We start from the raw sequence: 21,035 nt of genomic DNA on the forward strand, positions 1-21,035 counted from the left end.
TGTCGTTTTGCTGAGCGAGTATGCCGCCGAGATGTCACCCAAACACCCTGCTGCGGGGGCTCTACAGCCGGAACCAAAGTGTGTATGTTGCTCGCTGTCCTACCCACATCCGAAACAGTATCTACTGGCTATTCTTTCTCACTGACCTCCATTAGTGTTCGGATGTGGGTCTCTAACTCATTAACCTTCTCCGTCAGCCTGACTAATTCCTTACATTTATCACATGTGAACCCCTCACTGCTGACAGAAGAAGCTATAGTAAACATGAGGCATGTAATCCAGGAATGCATGAGTGGATGCCATGACTTACCGCAACTGTTTGTTGTTGTTGGTTGTTCCTGGGTGGCGAGGATTTGAGATCGATGTGAATCCCTCATGCAGTTGTTTGTTATGGTTGTTCTTGATAAGCGGTGCTTTGAGATCAATGTGATAATCCGTGTAACACAGAGGAGAAAATGGGTGCGTGCTGAAAAATGCACGCAGTTTAATCGCGATAAAAATAGAAAGCGGATGCATGCGGAAAAATGCACGCAGTTGAATCGCAATAAGAGAATAATGCGGGAGAAAACCTGAAAATAGATAAACCCTAACAGGAACGGGACAGTGGTGTCAATTTGCTGAGCGAGTATGCCGCCGAGACGTCACCCAAACACCCTGCTGCGGGGGCTCTACAGCCGGAACCAAAGTGTGTATGTTGCTCGCTGTCCTACCCACATCCGAAACAGTATCTACTGGCTATTCTTTCTCACTGACCTCCATTAGTGTTCGATGTGGGTCTCTAACTCATTAACCTTCTCCCATGGTTATGTGGGAGGGGTGTAAGACTGGGCTTTTCAAAACTGCAGTAAAACACATTCAGTTGATCAGCCATTAGTTGACTCTCTACAGAGCGAGGGGCAGGTGTCTTGTACTTGGTGATGCTTTTCAGGCTTTTCCACACAGATGCAGGATAGTTGGCTAAAACTGATTTTTCAGCTTTTCAGAGTAGCTTCTTTTAGCCACACTGATTTCCTTAGTCAGTGTGTTTCTGGCCTGGTTGTAAAATATGTTGTCCGTACTTCTGTAAGCATCCTCTTTGGCATGACAAAGCTGTCTGAGTTTTCCTGTAAACCATGATTTATCGTTATTGAATGATAAAAATGTCCTAGTAGGGATGCACATATCCTCACAGAAACTGATATATGATGTCACAGTATCTGTGAGCTCGTCCAGGTCTGTAGCTGCAGCCTCAAAAACACTCCAATCAGTGCAAAGCAGGCTTGTAGTTCCAGCTCTGCTTCATTGGTCCATCTCTTTACAGTCCTTACTACAGGCTTAGCTGATTATAGTTTCTGCTTGTAGGTCGGGAGAAGATGAACCAGACAGTGGTCAGAGAGTCCTAAATCTGCAAGCGGGACAGAGCTATATGCATCCTTTACAGTGGTGTAGCATTGGTCCAATATATTTCTGTCTCTGGTGGGGCATGTGATGCATTGTTTGTATTTTGGCAGTTCACAGGTGAGGTTAGCTATACTAAAATCTCCCATAATAATAATGAGTCCGGGTGTTGTTGCTCCATGTCTGTGATGTGATCAGCCAGCTGTTGCAATGCTGCGTTCACGCACGCTTGTGGCGGAATATAAACGCTCACCAGAATGAACGAGGAAAACTCCCGCGGAGAGTAGAAAGGCTTACAGTTGATGAAGAGCGCTTCTAAATTAGGACAGCACATCTTCAACGCTGTTACATTTGTACACCAACTTTCACTGATGTAAAAGCATGTTCCAACGCCTCTCGTTTTCTCAGATGATTCTGCAAAGTGATCCGCTCTGAACAGCTGGAAGTCCGACAGATGAAACGCGCTGTCCGGGATGGCTTCATTCAGCCAGCAACCATCTGTGGCACCATCTTATACAAGCTCTCAAACCAGCTAGATGCAACATAATGAAACAAAATAGAATGCAGGGATCTATGTGGCTCCATTTTGGTTAGAGTGCTGTCTTACTGCCGATCACACCAAAGGCTTGTTTTGTGTCTGTCTGCACTGTTTTACAATTGTTTTTTCTATGCAAACATGCGCTAGACCGACATCTTTGACTGTTGCGTCATACATCGCTGTTTTTTGCCCATCTCAAATAGAAGCCCCGTATTTTTTAGATATTGTGTCAAGTTAAAAAGAACTTGCGTCTAGCTTTTTTTTTTTTTTTTTTTTTTAGCACATTCAGCTTATAATTTAGTTTTATTTTAATTTTTAATTTAATTTAATTTAATTTAACTTTTTTTATTTAATTTTCTTTATTTATCACACATTATACATTTTGCACATATACAGTGAAATTCTTCTTTTTCACATATCCCAGCTAGGCTGGGGTCAGAGTGCAGGGTCAGCCATGATACGGCGCCCCTGGAGCAGATAGGGTCAAGGGCCTTGCTCAAGGGCCCAACAGTGGCATCTTGGCGGTGATGGGGCTTGAACCCCCGACCTTCTGATCAGTAACCCAGAGCCTTAACCGCTGAGCTACCACTGCCCCTGGAAAGCCCCTTTCCATAGAAAGCCCCTTTCTATGGACCTTTAGAAAGTAGAAATGCCTTTTTAGACAGCAAGGCAGCTCACTAGGTTTTGGAACAGAGCTCATCACACACAAGCTGCTAAAAAAGGCACAGACCTCCCTAAAAATGTTTGTGAAAATGCCCATTTGAAATGGCCTACACTTTGCAGCAAAAAACTTTGACTTTTCTAAACGTGATCAATGTGGACTGTGAAAGTAGCAGAGCAGAGAAAGATTATAGTGTGATCTTATTTAGTGTGATAGAGTGAATAAGTGAATGAATGAACTAAAGTGAGTGAGTGAGTGACTAAAGAAGTATGTGCTTGTGAAGTGATTTTTCCATAGGACAAATGCACACACCATTGAAATGCCAGCAGAAATCAGAGAAACACACAGACACAAACGCACAAACTTGAACGCCAATGAACAAGAAGGTTTGAATATGAAACACCACACAAACTGAATAGTATTCCCGTGGGCGAATCATATACTTTAAAATCTATTTCATAAGCATTCTGTGGATTCAAACCAGTATTTCTACAGGAATTATAATTAGCAGGAGATATTCAAAGTGGCAGGTTATGAAAGCTCTCTCTGCTCTGAGGGTGATGGGAGTTAATGAGCTTAATTAAGTCACCTGGGAGCAGAACGGACCCTGAAGTTAATCAGGTGTCAAGTCTTAGAAAACTCACTAGAGAGTCTACAGACAAGTGCTTATGTCCTGAAGAACATGTGGCTTTATCATTATCCTGTACATTTAACATATTGAATACAAAAAAGCAACAACAAAAAAACAAGGGTGAATTGTATAATTGTAGGTCCATTTGAGCTTAGTCAGTTGCTGTCTCATTGGCTCTGGTCTCAAAACCTAGTAAGCTACCTACCAAGGCAGCATTTTTGAAAAAAAAAAAAAAACAGTTTAAACCAGACATTTTGTCTAAGTAGGTGGCTAACTAGGTTTTAAAACAGCCACTGTAATGATGTGTTCACCTTCAGAAAGGCTTTTGCGTTCATTCTGTCATGAAGTCATACTCACGGCTGGAATGGAATGAAGTGTTGCTTGTCTTCGTCGTCCATTTTGCCGGTGATGATGTCCGTAACGTCCATTACTGCAAAGAGAATGAGAAGAGAATCATTACTGAAACAGTTTGCCAGGGAAAACAATGCCTCGAGTGAATCTCACAAAAATGTAATGTCTGGCTCATATTTTGGACCGAAATCAAAAGATGGAATTAAGAATCTGATGTAGGATCTTTAGGAACATAAAGAAAACTTGTATTTTGTGGAAGGCTTTGTTATAAAAATGGTTATAAAGACAGTAATGCACTAAAGTAGCACCAATTCAAGTAACATTTTCCCTAAGTCTAAGTGGGAGTTTGACTAATTGAAAGAAGTAGTCCCCTTTGAACTCCACAAGAAAAGCGCTTGAAGACAAAAAAACTTATTCTGCTTTTTTAATTAATCACATGCGTTAACTCTCTCTCTTTATATATATATATATATATATATATATATATATATATATATATATATATATATATATATATATATATATATATACACACACACACACACACACACACACACACACACACACACACACGCATACAGTGCAATCAGAAAGTTTGGAACAACCAGGACTCTTCCTAGAGCTGGCCGCACGGCTAAACCAAGCAATCGGGGGAGAAGGGCCTTGGTAAGAGAGGTGGCCAAGAACCCGATGGTCACTCTTGTTGAGCTCCAGAGATCATGTGTGGAGATAGGCGAAACTTGCAGAAGGACAACCATCACTGTGACACTCCACCGAACTGGGCTTTATGGCAGAGTGGCCAGACGGAAGCCTCTCCTCAGTGCAAGACACATAAAAAGCACCTAAAGTACTCTCAGACTGTGAGAAACAAGATTCTCTGGTCTGATGAAATGAAGATTGTACTGTTTGGCCTAAATTCCAAGCGTCATGTCTGGAGGAAACCAGGCACCGCTCTTCACCTGCACGATGCCATCCCAACGGTGAAGCATGGTGGTGGCATCATGCTGTGGGGGTGTTTTTCAGCAGCAGGGACTGGGGGACTGGTCAGGGTTGAAGGAAAGCTGAACAAAGCAAAATACAGAGATATCCTTTATGAAAACCTGGTTCAGAGCACATAGGACCACAGACTGTGCCGAAGGTTCACCTTCCAACAGGACAATGACCCTAAGCACACAGCCAATATAACGTAAGAGTGGCTTAGGGACAACTCTGTGAATGTCCTTGAGTGGCCCAGCCAAATCCCGGACTTGAACCCAATCGAACATCTCTGGAGAGACCTGAAAATAGCTGTCCACCGATGGTCCCCATATAACCTGACAGAGCTTGAGAGGATCTGCAGAGAAGAATGACAGAAAATCCCCAAATCCAGGTGTGCAAAGCTTGTTGCATCATACCCAAAAAGACTTGAGGCTGTAATCGCTGCCAAAGGTGCTTCAACTAAGTACTGAGTTAAGGGTCTGAATACATATGTCAATGTGATATTTCAGCTTTTTCTTTTTAATAAATTTGCTAAGTTATCAAAAATCTTGTTTTTGCTTTGTCATTATGGAGTATGGAGTGTAGCATAAGGATGCAACATAACAAAATGTGAAAAAATGCAGGGGTCTGAATACTTTCAGAATGCACTGTACATATGAATTGTCAATCTATAAAACGGTGTTAAAAATTAACACGTTAAACATATTTAATTTAATAAAAGTTAACTTTGCCCTAAAAAAATCTTATTTTCTTTCAAATTGTCCCTAGACCCCAGTTTGAAAACCCCTGCTAATGTAACAAAATCAAAAATAATGCGAAATAAATAAAATACAAATAGTGTCACAATGCAAAATACAAAACATAAATCACAATGGTCCAAAATAGGTTTCATTTTCTTTATGGAAAATCTAAATTTGATTTTGGGATTGAACTATGATACAGTCTTCATGAGACTGACATTTAAAGAGTTTCAAACATTACTGTACACCTCTGTAAAGACACACCATTATAAAACACAACAGCAAATTCCACTCAGAGAGGTTTAAATTTGTGGTTTCAACAGCTTGCTATTACTGACTGAACACATAAACATCCACTTTAAGTGGGCATTTCGGCTTGAGTGTTGCAGTGTTCAGGGTGAGATTGGCTTTACAGCAGCCAACAGGAAACTGATGAGCCATAATGGAAGTGTTGGCTCGTCTCTGAATGTGACGCATTAAAAGTGACATTCCACATACAGATCCTGCCTCTATCTGCCTGACCCATATACAGCCTGTGCTAACCGACGTATAGCATGCGAGAGACCGAGTGAGACGGAGACAGAAATGCATTCCCACTTCAAAAAATGTTTGATATGGAATCCAAAGGCTGCATGTCTCCTCTCATTCTCATGTTCTTCTTCATTTTTTATTCAGAACAGGAGAACTGATATTATTTTTTTCAAACTAAAGAATAAAAGATCACAACAGCAGAACTGTTCTTGCAAACAACAACAGAATAAAAGCAAGAAGCAAAGAGCAAAGACAGTATTTTTAGTCAACATAAAATGGCACGTTTCATATATAATTTCAAACTATTTTAAGGAATGTAAGAGTAAAACAGGATATTCAACAAGAAAAACAAATATAAAGTATGGGACTTTATATAATTCATCCGGAATTATGGCTGTCACAATTAAGAAATTTGGCTGAAGGTTAATTGTCATTTAGGTAATTGCGATTAATGATCTGTTTCAGGACTTCTCAAGATTATGGCCTTTGCCATATAAATTGTCATACTTCTTAAGGTGTATGTGTGCTTAGTAAACACCTTAAGAAGTCAACTATTCTTATTTAACTTGGAACCGTTTAATAAAATGGGGATATGATTTCCTTTAATGCTTTAAAAATTGTGCAGAAAAAATACGAAAACATAATATTTTAAATATTAAAATTTTCCAAATATTTAAAATATGTCTCTTTTTTTTTTTTCAACTTTAATATAATATTAATTCTATAATAAGCAAAAGAGAAAAAAAAAAAAGAAATTAGGTGTGCTACAAAGGTACCAAAAAAGTATAGCCACTGGTGCTCATTGGAAAAAGGGGTAACAAAAATTCTTGGAAAAAAAAAAGAAAATTCCAAGGCACTCGTGTGGTATGAATTAAAAAGCCTTTATTTAACCGGGCTACATCTAAAATAGCCACTGTGTTTCAGCTAAGAAAGCCTTCATCAGGGTTAAATAAAGGCTTTTTAATTCATACCACGTGAGTGCCTTGGATTTTTCTTCTTTAAAAATAAATAAATAAATAATTCTATTATATTGCATTGCTTATTTATGCAATTCCTAAATTTGTTACGACGCTAATTATGCAAACATTAATTTCAAGTGAAAATGGAGCGCAAAATTCTCACTTATATCTTGACGTGAACCGCAGACGGCGCATGCATCAGAGAGCTTCAGAAGTGGTTAATCTTAGGGATGTGCACAAGTAATCGATTAATCGAGTACTTGTGCAGCTTTAAATATTCGACTAGTATAAAACACTAATCGAATAGTGCAATTTGATTTTCCTTTGTGTCTTCGCATGCCGTTGGCAACAATGAAACTGCTTCTCTCACCTTAATCTTGCGTTACAACTCAATGCATTGGTTGGTGCTGTGTATGCATGACGCTGTTAAAGGAATATTTCATCCAAAAAGAAAATTCTGTCACTATTTTAAGTAATCCTGTCGCTTCAGAAGACATTGAACGAGTTTTTCTATGTTTGAGTGCAAATGTTTTTTGTTTTTTTTGTGTCATTTTTGAATCTAGATGTTGTTGTTTATGCATAGTGCTATTTTGTTTATATATACACTGGTGGCCAAAAGTTTGGAATAATGCACATATTTTGCTCTTATGGAAAGAAATTGGAACATTTATTCACCAAAGTGCCATTCAACTGATCACAATGTATAGTCAGGACATTAATAACGTGAAAAATTACTATTACAATTTTTTTTTAAAATCAGAACTTCTCATCAAAAAAATCCTCCACATGCAGCAATGACAGCTTTGCAGATCCTTGTCATTCTAGCTGTCAGTTTGTCCAGATACTCAGGTGACATTTCACCCCACACTTCCTGTAGCACTTGCCATAGATGTGACTGTCTTGTCGGGCACTTCTCACGTACCTTACAGTCTAGCTGATCCCACAAAAGCTCAATGGGGTTAAGATCCATAACACTCTTTTCCAATTATCTGTTGTCCAATGTCTGTGTTTCTTTGTCCACTCTAACCTTTTCTTTTTGTTTTTCTGTTTCAAAAGTGGCTTTTTCTTTGCAATTCTTCCCATAAGGCCTGCACCCCTGAGTCTTCTCTTTACTGTTGTACATGAAACTGGTGTTGAGCGGGTAGAATTCAATGAAGCTGTCAGCTGAGGACATGTGAGGTGTCTATTTCTCAAACTAGAGACTCTGATGTACTTATCCTCTTGTTTAGTTGTACATCTGGTCTTCCACATCTCTTTCTGTCCTTGTTAGAGTCAGATGTCCTTTGTCTTTGAAGACTGTAGTGTACACCTTTGTATGAAATCTTCAGTTTTTTGGCAATTTCAAGCATTATATAGCCTTCATTCCTCAAAACAATGATTGACTGATGAGTTTCTAGAGAAAGCTGTTTCTTTTTTGCCATTTTTGACCTAATATTGACCTTAAGACATGCCAGTCTATTGCATACTGTGGCAACTCAAAAACAAACACAAAGACAACGTTAAGCTTCATTTAATGAACCAAATAGCTTTCAGCTGTGTTTGATATAATGACAAGTGATTTTCTAGTACCAAATCATCAATTTAGCATGATTACTCAAGGATAAGGTGTTGGAGTGATGACTGCTGTCTAGATTTGATCAAAAATGACTTTTTTCAAATAGTGATGGTGCTGTTTTTTTACATCAGTAATGTCCTGACTATACTTTGTGATCAGTTGAATGTCACTTTGGTGAATTAAAGCACCAATTTCCTTCCGAAACAGCAAACCTTTGGCCACCAGTGTATATACATACGAAAAACAGGTTCAAAGATTGAAGGTTATACTTAAATTCTAAACTTCAAGTACTGGACTACTTTTGTGTGTGTGTGTGTTAGAGTAATCGACTACAAAATTACTTAAAATCCCCATCTCTAGTTAATATTCACTGATAAACTGTTCATAAAACAGTTCAGAGGGTTAATTTTTATTTCACGTTGACTAAAGCAAGAAGCCAATGAAAACTGTGATAACACTGTATTAGTCACCACTACCTTAAAAAACAAAATGGCAATGATTCTGAAAGCTTTTTTTATTTTTGAAGGCGATTCTATGTTCATTTATGATTTTACAATTGTCGCAATAACTTTATGGTATTTTGGAAGACACTATGGTTACCATGGTTCATTTATGTAAAGGGAATCCAGATGTGCATTGAGTGTGTGCAAGAAGACAGAAATGGAGCTCTACCTGCCACGCCGAAGGGCCTGCGGAGGCCAGACGTTAATTTTTTTGTGTTGTTATCTCGGAGTTCCATTCTGCCCACTCGAACGATCTGACAAACAAAACTGATTTTCTCCCTCTTCAGATCCTCACTGCCCAGATCCTACAAAGAAACACACAGACAAATAAACAACTGCATGAAAAAAATAAATAAATAAAAAAAAATAAAAAAATAAAAATCAAAACCTGGATTGCTGCCTCAGTTTCTACAAAGGCAGCAACCTTCTAAGCCAGCATACTAACCACCACGGACCATCATAATTGTGAAAGCTCTAAATAGGTTGTAACTCTGCACACCAGGGTTATTATAGTTTTTGATTTTTTATTCAGTTTCTATTATATATTCAATGTGACATTCCAACTTAGTTCAGTTTTTGTTATTTTTCTCACATTGTCTGTTAGTTATAATTATATAAATATATATATAAATGTTTTCTATATTCAGTTTAGTTCATTTTTATTTTAGTTTCAGTATGTTTATGGCTGCAAAAGTGTTTACCAGTAATATTTAAATAAGTTTAAAGCAATAAAAAGTCTTGTATAACCTGTATATACAGTGGTGTGAAAAAGTGTTTGCCCCCTTCCTGATTTCTTATTTTTTTGCATGTTTGTCACACTTAAATGTTTCAGATCATCAAACAAGTTTAAATATTAGTCAAAGATAACACAAGTAAACACAAAATGCAGTTTTTAAATGAAGGTTGTTATTATTAAGGGAAAACAAAATCCAAACCTACATGGCCCTGTGTGAAAAAGTGTTTGCCCCACCTGTTAAAACATAACTTAACTGTGGTTTATCACGCCTGAGTTCAATTTATCTAGCCACACCCAGGCCTGATTACTGCCACACCTGTTCTCAATCAAGAAATCACTTAAATAGGACCTGACTGACAAAGTGAAGTAGACCAAAAGATCTTCAAAAGCTAGACATAATGCTGAGATCCAAAGAAATTCAGGAACAAATGAGAAAGAAAGTAATTGAGATCTTTCAGTCTGGAAAAGGTTATAAAGCCATTTCTAAAGCTTTGGGACTCCAGAGAACCACAGTGAGAGCCATTATCCACAAATGGTGAAAACATGGAACAGTGGTGAACCTTCCCAGGGGTGGCCGGCCGACCAAAATTACCCCAAGAGCGCAGCGACGACTCATCCAAGAGGTCACAAAAGACCCCACAACAACATCCAAAGAACTGCAGGCCTCACTTGCCTCAGGTAAGGTCAGTGTTCATGACTCCACCATAAGAAAGAGACTGGGCAAAAATGGCCTGCATGGCAGAGTTCCAAGACGAAAACCACTGCTGAGCAAAAAGAACATTAAGGCTCGTCTCATTTTTGCCAGAAAACATCTTGATGATCCCCAAGACTTTTGGGAAAATACTCTGTGGACTGACGAGACAAAAGTTGAACATTTGGAAGGTGTGTGTCCCATTACATCTGGCGTAAAAGTAACACCGCATTTCAGAAAAAGAACATCATACCAACAGTAAAATATGGTGGTGGTAGTGTGATGGTCTGGGGCTGTTTTGCTGCTTCAGGACCTGGCAGACTTGCTGTGATAAATGGAACCATGAATTCTGCTGTCTACCAAAAAGTCCTGAAGGAGAATGTCCGGCCATCTGTTCGTGACCTCAAGCTGAAGCGAACTTGGGTTCTGCAGCAGGACAATGATCCAAAACACACCAGCAAGTCCACCTCTGAATGGCTGAAGAAAAACAAAATGAAGACTTTGGAGTGGCCTAGTCAAAGTCCTGACCTGAATCCTATTGAGATGCTGTGGCATGACCTTAAAAAGGCAGTTCATGCTCGAAAACCCTCCAGTGTGGCTGAATTACAACAATTCTGCAAAGATGAGTGGGCCAAAATTCCTCCACAGCGCTGTAAAAGACTCATTGCAAGTTATCGCAAACGCTTGATTGCAGTTGTTGCTGCTAAGGGTGGCCCAACCAGTTATTAGGTTTAAGGGGCAATTACTTTTTCACACAGGGCCATGTAGGTTTGGATTTTGTTTTCCCTTAATAATAACAACCTTCATTTAAAAACTGCATTTTGTGTTTACTTGTGTTATCTTTGACTAATATTTAAACTTGTTTGATGATCTGAAACATTTAAGTGTGACAAACATGCAAAAAAATAAGAAATCAGGAAGGGGGCAAACACTTTTTCACACCACTGTATAGTGGCATTTTCATGTAGAATTAACATGGACTGTAAAAGTTTCAAATTTGATAATATAACGGGTATACACAAACTAAAACAAAAATTAATGAGGTCATTTTTATTTAATTTAGTTATTATTTAGTTTTAGTTTATTTTAGTTTTCTAGTTTAGTCAGTTCTGATTTTTATTTAAAGAAATTTTCCATTTAGGTTTCATTTTAGTTTTCGTTAACAATAACACTGCTGCACACCACGCAAATAGTGCTCCACGCGGAAAACTCGACTTGCAACTGATTCCAACGTATTTTGCACTTTTAAAAATGTCTGCAGTTTTAAACAAGAGAAATCACATTTTACATATGATTTCGGTAACACTTTCTATGAAGCCCATATTTATAATGCATTGTAAAGGCATTATATTGCATTAGCAATGTCTCATAATACACCTTATAATATGTTATAACTTTTATAAATAATTGTAACCACAATTATAATACATTATATTATATAATAATATTTTTATATTGTATTATAATACATTATAATACTTATACTGTATATAATAGTTATACTGTAGAGTATAATGCATTATAACACAAGCAACATCCAGTTTTATCTGCAGAAGTTATAATGTAATTTGAAATGTATATAATAGGCATGCTTTAAGTAAAGTGACAAAAGCAATGTCTTATAAGATATATTTAAGTGCTTATAAGATATTACAAGTCATGCTGGAAGCTATATACTTTACACATGCACAAAACAACACATTTAATGTACATTTTGAGATATTCAAAAAAAGGTTAAAATATATCAGAAAATCTCTCCCAAAAAAAAATAAAAATAAAAGGATATAGGATATATATATATATAATGTATATATGTATGTATGTATGTTGATCACACATGTAGCCAGTCTTCTTGGGTGTAAACACACCCAAGAATAATAAAAAATAAAACTGATTATATACTTTTGTGCATCTTATTTGGAGACATATTTTATAAATAACTTCCATTATATAAAGTTTGACTTGTAATGTATTGTATGTTATGTAAGTTTATGTTATGGCTGTTTATAAGAATATAATGCTTTTGTAACTTAAAGCAGGCAAAGACTACTTATATATATATATATATATATATATATATATATATATATAAAATGCATTTATAGGCCTAATGCCTTTACAATGCATTATAAATATGGTTTCATAGAAAGTGTTACCAAGATTTCAATTCACATTATGCATTAGACATGCTTTCCTTCTTTGGATTTCATTTAATTTGGTAGGTTTTTCTTTATATAACAAAAGATGATTATAAACTTTACACAATGCAACAGATTTCCGTAATAAATTATAAATAAACCGTTGCTTTTTCATATCTGCATTCATGCATATGACGATGTGTAAATAGTTTTAAATGTTAAATCTCGTTGGCCGATACATCGGTGCATCCAAACTTTTAATTACAATAACCTACTGTATTGATCATTCTCAGTTTGAAATAATATGTACGTTTATTTATAGTCAATAAATACAAACATTTATTTTTTTCACTGAGTTGATGGTGTTATTTTCTGGAATTGGCTTCTCTGCAAAAGATAAATGTGATGCTGCCTTAGAATTTTGCCAAAACGAGATACCTTAGAAGCAAGCATAATTAAGATGTCAAACTTCTGAAATAATCTTCGCATCGGAAACGTGCAGCTCACTAGGTTTTGGAACAAAGCAAAAGTTAAGCACATTATGTACTAATATGGACCCCATTGTCATTTTAAGTTCTCAAGCGCTATGAATTGGACATGTTTTGCAACAGTGGATTCAAAAGTGGTGGCCTTGTATCAGGTGCGATGGCCTACAACCATCTAGTTAGACTGAAACTCGTTAGTTTAGCCAGGAAGGGAGTTTTTGATCCATAGATTGGGCCGTTTACACGGAGTAGGAATTGTTAGTATGGTGTCAGTGTGAAGGATTAATTGTTTCTGACCCTCACCAGCCTTGTGGCCATTAAAGAAATTACCATCATTAGATGAGAATAGCTCTTATGTGTGGGTGCAAATCTGTGCAAACAAATTCAGTACCTATACATGCACAAAAAAGTGTTCATACACACACACACAACATAGACATTCTATAAGGGTAGTTGGAATTAAATACTTGTGGAAATTTGTGCTGTACTCCATCAAAATATATTTTAAACTTAATTTTGCTAATCCTATAACCTCGCACGACCCCGCGGCCACATGCGTGTACGTTGTATTTTGGCTTCGCTATATGCAACGCATAATTTCATTTAATTTAAAATGACTGATCTCAGTTCAGGAAACTCTGTTCTGTCAGTAAAAAGTTACACTATCGACGCACGCGGACATGTGACAAAACAACAGGGTGGAGATCGCAGAGAAGTTTGTGTTTGGTTGAAACGGCAACAAAACTACATCTGGTAAGAAACCTTATTACGTTTTTACACTGAAACCTATTTGAGTCAAAAGACTAGAGTCTCTATTTTCATCCGATATGCCATTTTTTTAATTTGAGCAATTTATCACAAAACGGCACGCTGTTAAACACAATGACCACATTCGTGGACTGTATGCTCCGTTTCAGTTAAAATATCCTAAATTCACTGTGCATTCTCACATTGAGAATTAATGGATGCATCCAAAAGCGGACAAATTTTGCTTTCAGAGGCTTTATATGGAGTTAGGATGAAAATAAGGTGCATTTCAAACTGTTCTGAGACCATTGCAGACAGACAGCACACTGGAGGGTTAAGTCATTCACTAAACAGGGAGCAAGCGAGCATCCTATAGCTCTCTATAGAGCTAAGTGCATTCAATCAAAACGTCCTATCAAAAGTTCAGTTTCAGGCTGCAGATGATGTTTGGACCGCTCAACATGTTTGGGACAATGGTAATCAGTACATAGATTCTGAATGAATAATGAATAATTTTATTTGAACATGGTTGGCAGTGATTGGATGATGCTGGCCATTACTTTGAATCAGAATTAATTATGTTAATTTTGTATGTAATGTCTGTAACAACTCAAACAGGAATACCCAACACTTCTGGAAACAAACAATTTGATATAAAAAGTCTGACTTTCTATAGCTTGGTATTATTTAAAATTTCACAACTTAGTCTCACTGTCCACATACAGTATGTGAACATACATTTTTAGGAAAACTACTTGTTTTTTGTTTTATTGTTTTTTTCATGTTTCTTAGGGGCAACTAGTCAAAAAGGGGAGCGGAAAATGCACACAGCAGTCACGCAGGAGCCTCGGGAGATTAAGTGTGCAGTTATTCATAAATGGATAGTTTTGTAGAACACATAAGGAGATGTTAGGCATTCACTTTCATTGCATCTTTTTTTTTTTTTTTCATACAATGAAAGTAAATTGTCAAAATTCTTAGACATTCTTAGAAAAAACTCTCTTAGACATTTTAACCTAAAACTGATGTTTATAAAAAAAGTTCAAAAAGAGTATGCGTCACCTACCCATGATCACATACTAATAAAGTAAATACTGGCACTTGAAACACTTGTTATTAAAATATGATCCAAACAGCAACATCAAAGTCATCCCATAACAGTTGCTGACTGTAGAACTGAATAATATATACATAAATGGTAGATGATTAAGTGTCCCACTTTACCTGTGCTCACCATATATAGATCGTAATCAAACAACAATAATGTATTTAAAAATGCATATAAATTACAGAAAAAAGCATCCTTGATAGAAGTGTGAAAAAACAAGCACTAAATTATTTCATGTTAAATATAACGAAGTACTAATTTAAAGTACATGTACACAGAAACACATATAAACCAACACACATAAAATATCTCAAACAACACAAACCAGACAGTCTCTCCAGAGAACATCATACAAGCTCCACTAAAGACTGTTAGCTCGTTACCCTTTGTAGCTTTAATGATGATGCCTTTTTCTGCAATACTTTAATTACCAATTCTACAACACGACTGATGAACACGAATTAAAGTGTCACCCAATATTACAGTGATTACTTATTAAGGAACAAATCGAGAGACAGGAACACAGGCACAGAATCAAGCCGTGACCAAATCATTTACAAGACGAAGTTTCAGGACAGAAGGAGTTAGCCGGCAATAAAGCACTGCATCAGTTAATCTGAAAGCTTTAGAAGGCAACTGTCTACGTTGACTACTGCATTTAAAGGCAGCTCACTAGGTTTTAAAAAACAAGAGCCAATGAGACGTGGTGCTCCTGTGAGTGCTGTAGGTTTGAATCCGGCCCTTTACGTGTCTCCGGATTCTTTCAGGATCAGTCACTACCTTCTATAAGGATAAAAAGTGGTAAGTGTAAAACAAAATCAAATAACTAAAGAGAATTATACGTACGGTGAAAACAGCACGTAGGTTATGAAGTTGATCAATGTCTTTCGCCAAACCGGAGCTGGACCAGCGCACAAGATAGTTTTCACTGTGAGAATGATAAAAAAAGGTCATGATTACAGATTAAAAATAAGGGCCAGAGTATTTTCTTTCAATTATTAATATTACTATGCTTGTAACTTAAATATGTGCAATATGTAATTAAAATTTGATACATTTTAAACATACTTATAAAATGTATTATAGTTTTACAATATATCATTATGCTTATGTCTTAATATAACCTGTATGTTTTGTGAGGGGATGTGTAATTTTTACTTGCTATTTTCTGTGGAACCTATGCAAAAAAATTTAAAAATAAAAAATAAAATAATAATAATAATAAATATATATAAACATTTAATATATAAGAAATTTAATTATCACCATTAATTTGAATATTAAATATAATGTAATATTTTTAAAAAAAAGTGCCACAAATAATGTATTATTATTATTATTATTATTATAACAGTAATAACAGTATATAATAATAATAATAATAATAATAACAACAACAACAACAACAACAACAACAACAACAACAACAATAAAACATTTTGGGAGGATATTTGTTGGGTACCGTGTATTTTTTGTTATTCTCTGTTGAACCAATGCAAAATATTATTTAGAATAATACGTAATATTTTTACAATTGTGAAAATAATCAAACATAATAATATTAACAATTATAGTAATAATAATAATTATTTAAACTCAGCAAAAAAAGAAACATCCTCTCATTTTCAACTGCTTTTATTTTCAGCAAACTTCAACAACTAAGACATAAACTGAACAAGTTTCACAGACACGTGACAAACAGAAATGGAATAATGTGTCCCTGAACAAACGGGGGGTCAAAATCAAAAGTAACAGTCAGTATCTGGTGTGGCCACCAGCTGCATTAAGTACTGCAGTGCATCTCCTCCTCATGGACTGCACCAGATTTGCCAGTTCTTGCTGTGAGATGTTACCCCACTCTTCCACCAAGGCACTTGCAAGTTCCCGGACATTTCTGGGGGGGAATGGCCTTAGCCCTCACCCTCCGATCCAACAGGTCCCAGACGTGCTCAATGGGATTGAGATCCGGGCTCTTCGCTGGCCATGGCAGAACACTGACATTCCTGTCTTGCAGGAAATCACACACAGAACGAGCAGTATGGCTGGTGGCATTGTCATGCTGGAGGGTCATGTCAGGATGAGCCTGCAGGAAGGGTACCACATGATGGAGGAGGATGTCTTCCCTGTAACGCACAGCGATGAGATTGCCTGCAATGACAAGCTCAGTCCGATGATGCTGTGACACACCAACCCAGACCATGACGGACCCTCCACCTCCAAATCGATCCCGCTCCAGGGTACAGGCCTTGATGTAACGCTCATTCCTTCCACGATAAACGTGAGTCCAACTTTCACCCCTGGTGAGACAAAACCACGACTCGTCAGTGAAGAGCACTTTTTGCCAGTCCTGTCTGGTCTAGCGAAGGTGGGTTTGTGCCCATAGGCGACGTTGTTGCCGGTGATGTCTGGTAAGGACCTGCCTTACAACAGGTCTACAAGCCTTCAGTCCAGCCTCTCTCAGCCTGTTGCAGACAGTCTGAGCACTGATGGAGGGATTGTGTGTTCCTGGTGTATCTCGGGCAGTTGTTGTTGCCATCCTGTACCTGTCCCACAGGTGTGATATTCAGATGTACCGATCCTGTGCAGGTGTTGTTACAAGTGGTCTGCCACTGCGAGGACGATCAGCTGTCCTTCCTGTCTCCCTGTAGCAGCTGTCTTAGGTGTCTCACAGTACGGACATTGCAATTTATTGCCCTGGCCACATCTGCAATCCTCATGCCTCCATGCAGCATGCCTAAGGCACGTTCACTCAGATGAGCAGGGACCCTGGGCATCTTTCTTTTGGTGTTTTTCAGAGTCAGTAGAAAGGTCTCTTTAGTGTCCTAAGTTTTTATAACTGTGACCTTAATTGCCTACCGTCTGTGAGCTGTTAGTGTCTTAACAACCGTTCCACAGGTGCATGTTCATTCATTGTTTATGGTTCATTGAACAAGCGTGGAAAATTGTATAAACCCTTTACAATAAAGATCTATAAAGTTATTTGGATTTTTACAAAATTATCTTTAATATACAGTGTCCTGTAAAAGGGACGTTTCTTTTTTTGCTGAGTTTCTATATATGATATTCTTCTCACCACAATTGTACAGAGCGGTTATCTGAGTTACCGTAGACTTTGTCAGTTCAAATCAGTCTGGCCATTCTGTTGACCTCTCTCAAGTTTTTTGTTTTTGGCACCATTCTGAGTAAATTCTAGAGACTGTTGTGTGTGAAAATCCCAGGAGATCAGCAGTTACAGAAATACTCAAACCAGCCCATCTGGCACCAACAATCATCCATACGATTATCTAATCAGCCAATCGTGTGGCAGCAGTGCAGTGTATAAAATCATGCATATACGGGTCAGGAGCTTCAGTTAATGTTCACATAAACCATCATAATGGGGAAAAAATGTGATCTCAGTGATTTGGACCGTGGCATGATTGTTGGTGCCAGATGGGCAGGTTTGAGTATTTTTGTAACTGCTGATCTCCTGGGATTTTCACACACAGCAGTCTCTAGAATTTACTCATAATGGTGCCAAAAAAAACACAAAAAAAAAAACATCCAGCTAGCGCCAGTTCTGTGGTCAGAAACGCCTTGTTGATGAAAGAGGTCAGAGGAGAATTTTTGGCACCATTCTGAGTAGACTCTAGAGGCCGTGAAAATCCCAGGAGATCAGCAGTTACAGAAATACTCAAACCAGCCCATCTGGCATCAATAATCATGCCATGGTCCAAACCACTGAGATCACATTTTTCCACATTCTGATGGTTGATGTGAACATTAACTGAAGTTCCTGACCCGTATCTGCATGATTTTATACATTACACTGCTGCCACACGATTGGCTGATTAGATAATCGCATGAATAAGTAGATGTACAGTTGTACCTAATACAGTGGCCAGTGAGTGTATATTATATATATTTTCATTTCTTTATATTTTGGGAGGGGCAGTGTATGTTGTTCTGTTGAATTTATGCAAAAATGTCAAAACATTTAATATACAAAAATGAAAATGCTACATTATTTTAAATAATACATTTAATATTTATAAAAAATAATGTAAAAATAATTAAATAAAACAACAAACAAATGCTAAAAAATATATAATAAATTATATAATTATTTGATTATTAATAGTATTCATTTATGAATTAGTAATTATAATAATTAAAAATCTTGAATCCCTACACAAAGGAGAAAGCTATAGCAGACGGCCTGCGTTTAGGGTTGGCATGACTTCATGTTCCAGTGTGTGTACACACCTGATAAATTTTGACTCAATTGGGTCGTATAGTGACATCAGCACTTCTGCGTCTTCTCCAATTTTACACACAACGTTCTTGAGCGTGACGAACAGAGCAAAGGAGGGTGTCGAGGCAAACTTCGCCTGCCTGCTCAAATCCAAGTTCTGCTTCTGAGACTGAAAAATAGAAATACATCCATGGCAATGCATCAGAGCACACAATTCATCACGTCTTGAGACTTAAAATCAGCCAGACTAATTATACAGGCATAAGTCACTGTCAGTCCCAAACAATTTATATCACATATACAATCTGCAGAGACACAGAAGGACAGTGACCATCTGGGTGAGGTCACCTTGGAAGGGTAGAACAATGATGTTATTGTTTAAAGCTGTCTCTTGTATAGCTAATCTTAAAGAAACAGTTCACCCAAATATAAAAATGCTGATGATGTTAGCCTAAATACTTCAATGTGTTTCAGGTGTGACTGCATGATGGGTAGTGGCTCATTCTTACACCCTCTTATCCTGCAGAATCTCTCACACGTTGGTGATGGTGTTTTAGGGATGTGATTAGGGACTTTTTTTGTGTGTGTGGTTTTGTGGTCGTGCTGAACAAATGAAGTCAGATATCCATATAAATAATAGTTAATTAGAAGTTACATAAGTGATGATGAAAATAACTGCAAAGAGAAAGTATGAGTGTACTGTCAGGCCGCAGCCTTCAAAATGTACTAACATCAAACAAATATTAAAATAAGGAAAGGATAATGTACAGTCAGCCAGACAATATCTGAAATACTTCCTAAACAAATATTATCTTAAGGGGTATCTGACTGCATAATATTTAACTTATTTCATTGCTACTCAACAAATAAATTAAGAAATGGATATGGAATAAAGAGACCACTTGATATATCTTAAATATGCTTATAACATTTTTTATAATTGTATAATACATGATTATACATTTGTATTAATAAAACTTTTTTTATTTTACATTTAGGGAGGAGCTATTTATTTTTCTTCTGTCAAAAACTTGCAAACATATTCAATAAAACTTTTCTAAATCAAAACATAAAAATACTATATTAATTATTTTCATATTAAAAAAATGATATAAATAATTATATTTAGGAATTTGTTATTTTAGAAATATTTTAAAAGCTTTTAATCCCAATAAAAAAGGACTTTTTAATAGTAGTATTTACAGTGGTTGACTTCATGTGCAGGCGAAATGATTTTTTTTATTATTTTTTTTTATTGTTTAATGACAATAAAGATGACCCCGGACTAATATGAGAGACATGAAATCAGTATGAAACCAGCCATGTAGGAAATCAGTCAATTATAATTTAAGCAGTCATTACACAAAAACATCTGACCGCAGGATGCTGTGATTGACCAATCAAAATAAAATATTCCAGTCATGTTAAGAAATCATTCTACACGTGGCTGCTAATTTTCCACAAACCTCAGATAAAGGTGTCTTTGTTGACACCATAGTCATACTGATGGAAAACAGATGACAACGATTTACCTTTTCCTCTTGGATGCGAGCTTCAATCTGTTTGGATGCAGTTTCGTGTGCTCGGAACAGACTGATAGTGCTGGTCAGGTCCGGATCCAGAATATTCCCGTCTTTATCTCTCACTACCAAATCCAAGTCTAAATACCTACCAAACACCCAGAAAAACAGTGTTGGAGAGGAAAAAGTTTTAAAATCAAATATGCTGAAAGAGACGAGATGAGTAAAGGTTGATGGATGAGAAGGAACAATGAAATGAAATATAGCTTGTGTTGTACTATTCCGCTCAACTTCAAAAAACTGAAAATGGGTGTAACAGAATAAGTAGCACAAAAAATATTAATTAGAATATGTACATTTTCTGAAGAAAAGGAGGGATCAGTTCCTTCCTATAATGCAAGTCTTTTGTCATTCCTTTTTTATTGTAAAGCCAGGTAAAAATCACAGCAAGTCTGACTGCTAAGAAAGTGATCAATCTGAGGTATCATTCATGTCTGTAGCACAAACAGTGTGGAACAAGTTACGCACCGAAGTTTTACACTTGGCGTTAGG

At 36.9% G+C, this 21,035-nt stretch overlaps 1 protein-coding gene across 2 annotated transcripts in view; it reads right to left on the reverse strand.

Moving 5' to 3' along the window:
- LOC127423600 (dedicator of cytokinesis protein 1-like) overlaps positions 1 to 21,035 on the reverse strand; it is a 361,421-nt gene that overhangs the window by 271,144 nt on the left and 69,242 nt on the right. For both annotated transcript variants that reach the window (XM_051668049.1, XM_051668050.1), the window contains exons 7-11: positions 20,496 to 20,631; positions 18,975 to 19,132; positions 15,576 to 15,657; positions 8,994 to 9,129; positions 3,565 to 3,637 (exon numbers count right to left, since the gene is read on the reverse strand). In XM_051668049.1, the coding sequence (XP_051524009.1) occupies positions 3,565 to 3,637; positions 8,994 to 9,129; positions 15,576 to 15,657; positions 18,975 to 19,132; positions 20,496 to 20,631 (585 nt within the window). The remainder of the gene's footprint in view (positions 1 to 3,564; positions 3,638 to 8,993; positions 9,130 to 15,575; positions 15,658 to 18,974; positions 19,133 to 20,495; positions 20,632 to 21,035) is intronic.

This window comes from Myxocyprinus asiaticus, chromosome 32 (genome assembly GCF_019703515.2).
Source record: "Myxocyprinus asiaticus isolate MX2 ecotype Aquarium Trade chromosome 32, UBuf_Myxa_2, whole genome shotgun sequence".
NCBI classification, from domain to species: Eukaryota; Metazoa; Chordata; class Actinopteri; order Cypriniformes; family Catostomidae; genus Myxocyprinus; species Myxocyprinus asiaticus.